The sequence below is a fragment of the Triticum dicoccoides genome, chromosome 3B (genome assembly GCF_002162155.2).
Source record: "Triticum dicoccoides isolate Atlit2015 ecotype Zavitan chromosome 3B, WEW_v2.0, whole genome shotgun sequence".
Taxonomy (NCBI): domain Eukaryota; kingdom Viridiplantae; phylum Streptophyta; class Magnoliopsida; order Poales; family Poaceae; genus Triticum; species Triticum dicoccoides.
In genome coordinates this window covers 67972996-67975789 of record NC_041385.1, presented here as the reverse complement: position 1 = coordinate 67975789, position 2794 = coordinate 67972996, and the positions used below count along the sequence as shown (strand labels likewise).

The window sequence follows — 2794 nt, the reverse complement described above, 5'->3', positions numbered from 1 at the left end:
GTCGGTCCATACTCCTCGTCCGACACAGCATCGGAATACATCATTTACCTAACAAAATCACAATATTTCCGGTCGGTCAATGTGTCGAACACATCAAGCGCAACTGCGCAAGGCAGAGGCGGAAAGTTGCCGGACGTACCACGGTGGCATCCGGGCCGGCAAAGACGTCCCCCACGGCGACGACGGGAGTGTTCTTTCGGAGCTTGCGGCGGAGAGCCTCGTAACGGCTGCGAAGTGGGCGCGGCGGTGGAGCGCGAGAAGGACAGCGCGGAGGAGGAAAAAGATAGGAGATAGCAAATGGATCCGGCTGGTCTTCGGGTGGATATGGTGCAATTTGGCATGGGGTCGGGCTGCCGGGTCCGACGTGGCGGGCGTGCCCGGGCGCCCCCATTTCCACCCCATATTTGGGCTGAATATGGGGGGTGCCGGTCAGGCGGGGCGTTTGAGGGCCCTTTGAGAGGCCCGTCTGGGTCAGAAAATCGTGACCGGGCGGCCTGCCCGACCGTATGAGTCGGTTTGAGAGGTCCGGTTGCAGATGCTCTAAAAGCTATGGACATCAGCCTTTTTTTGGTTGTCATGGTTGTTATGTATTTGAATTTTCTGCCCCGACTCGACATCGACCACGACATTCTTCGCATGGCTATCCCGACCACGTCTACACCCCCTACACTCTCGGCTACATCAACATGGGCACAAAGGACTATCACCTCACTTGAGCAACTCGTTAGCTTGCCCTCCAGTCCACGCATCCGCAATGCGACACTGTCCACGACGCCCCTCTGTTACTGTGGGGGGATGTTAGCCTATCGGCTGCTATTCTCTTCAGTCTGACCATCCGCAACACTCAGGTTGTCCGCAACGGTACCGCTACGTCTACGCCGCCGGGGAGGGGGTATGGGTGGGATGTTAGAGATATATTTGGTATTTAGAGATTGTCCGGGATTAGATAAAAATTGTTTTCATCTTATCTCTAGGCAGTTGTCTCTAGAAGGTGTCTTGTCCTTCAAATCTCGCGCTCAAGACTCGATAATACATCCATTATATTCGGCCAATCTAACCTCTCTTCTAACGGATCAGACCTGAACGAACGCCCGTACGTCACTTTGGAAGATTGTCCAAAGCAAAAGGAAATACACCTGGAAATTTCGAGGAAACGAGGGCATCTTCTCCCTACCTACCCGGCACTCCACCAGTACTCGCGCTGCAGGCTGACTCGTGGGTGGACCATCTGCCTGGGCTGATTTTATTTTAGGGGTGCCTGGGCTGATTTCTAGAACGTGTCCTCCAGATGTACTACTCCCTCTGTTTCTTTCTTTACGGAGGGAGTACTCTGCACTCTGCAGCCACTAATTTCACTTCGATATAAGAACTGTTGGTGATTAGGATTAAGATAAACACTTGGTCTATGGTAATAGTAGTAGGAGTACTGTAGTAGCATGGTTGTTGGAGGTGATCGACCAACTACTAATGAAAAATTAAAAAATAAAACGGACAGATGATTAGGTGACCACTGCCTCAGAACTCTTGTAGTAGTTATCAGTAATTATTGCACTGCACGGCTGACTCTGCCTCTGGCTCGCTGTCTGGCTCTTCTTCTAGCTACCATAGTTTTTCTCCGTGAACACGAAGGGGAGGGGAATAATTAAGCGAGGCAGGCATGGCGGCGAAGAAGCCGAGTAGTGCTATCGACATGGCGGAGCTGGACCCGGTGCTGCACGGGGTGGGCTTCGAGATGCAGGAGGTGTCGCCGTCGCTGCTCTCCGGCCGGCTCCCGGTCACGGAGCGCTGCTGCCAGCCGTTCAAGGTGCTGCACGGCGGCGTGTCGGCGCTGGTGTCGGAGGGCCTGGCCAGCATGGGCGCGCACATGGCGTCCGGCTACCGCCGCGTCGCCGGCGTGCACCTCGCCATCAACCACTTCCGCAGCGCCGCCCTCGGCGACGTCGTCCTCGCGCGCGCCGTCCCCGTCCACCTTGGACGCTCCACCCAGGTCTGCGCCCTCATCGATCGGCTGGCGACCTTGCTCTAGCTTGCTTGCTTGCTCAATCGGACATGGAACTGGATTTGGATAGGTGTGGGAGGTGAAGCTGTGGAAGATGGACCCGTCGGAGGAGGGGAAGAAGGGCCCGCAGATCTCCGAGTCCAGGGTCACGCTGCTCTGCAACCTGCCCGTGCCGGACAACCTGCACCACGCCGGCGACGCCCTCAAGAAGTACGCTGCCGCAGCAACGACGACAACCACCCCCACCAGCAAACTGTAACTAGTACTAGTATCACCCCTCTCCGTGTATATTTACTACTCCATATAATTTTCCACTTCTTGTTTGGTCGCCTATCGAGCGATTAAAAATCCAAGAGCAAACAAAACCCTATCAATTACTCCTTTTTTCTTTTGATTTGACATTATCCTATCGGTTACTCCTTTTTCTTTGGCATTATCCTATCAGTTACTTTCACCAGCACTCCTTTGTAAACTAATATAAGAGTGTTTAAATCATTATTTTAATATTTTATAAACGCTTTTATATTAGTTTACGGAGCGAGTACAATGTATCTGGTCTATGCAAGTATGCATTGCGTGTTGTTCTGTCCTCTCAAGGTATCAATCAAGCAGCCCCTGAATGTTCTTCAGTGGGTTTAGTTCGTCTGTCCATTTCTCCATCGTACATAGTACATCTCTTTGATTGATCAATCAGTTGGATCAGTTACACCTTAGAAAGATCAACAGCATGAGAAAAAAAAAAGCAATGTTAAATAGAAGTACTACTAGCGAGTATCGACTGCGCAACTAACAAAT

At 52.1% G+C, this 2794-nt stretch overlaps 1 protein-coding gene across 1 annotated transcript; it reads left to right on the top strand.

Moving 5' to 3' along the window:
* The first annotated feature begins 1537 nt into the window (after positions 1-1537).
* Positions 1538-2527, top strand: LOC119274756 (1,4-dihydroxy-2-naphthoyl-CoA thioesterase 1-like). The gene is made up of 2 exons (XM_037555483.1): positions 1538-1987; positions 2070-2527. The coding sequence occupies exons 1-2, from the start codon at positions 1658-1660 to the stop codon at positions 2256-2258; spliced, it is 519 nt and encodes a 172-aa protein (XP_037411380.1). The 5' UTR covers positions 1538-1657; the 3' UTR covers positions 2259-2527.
* Positions 2528-2794: the final 267 nt, after the last annotated feature.

Coding starts and splice junctions, on each gene's coding strand:
- LOC119274756 (XM_037555483.1), top strand. CDS start 1,658: ATGGCGGCGAAGAAGCCGAGTAGTGCTATCGACATGGCGGAGCTGGAC. Junction 1,988..2,069: donor ACCTTGGACGCTCCACCCAG/GTCTGCGCCCTC, acceptor GGATTTGGATAG/GTGTGGGAGGTGAAGCTGTG.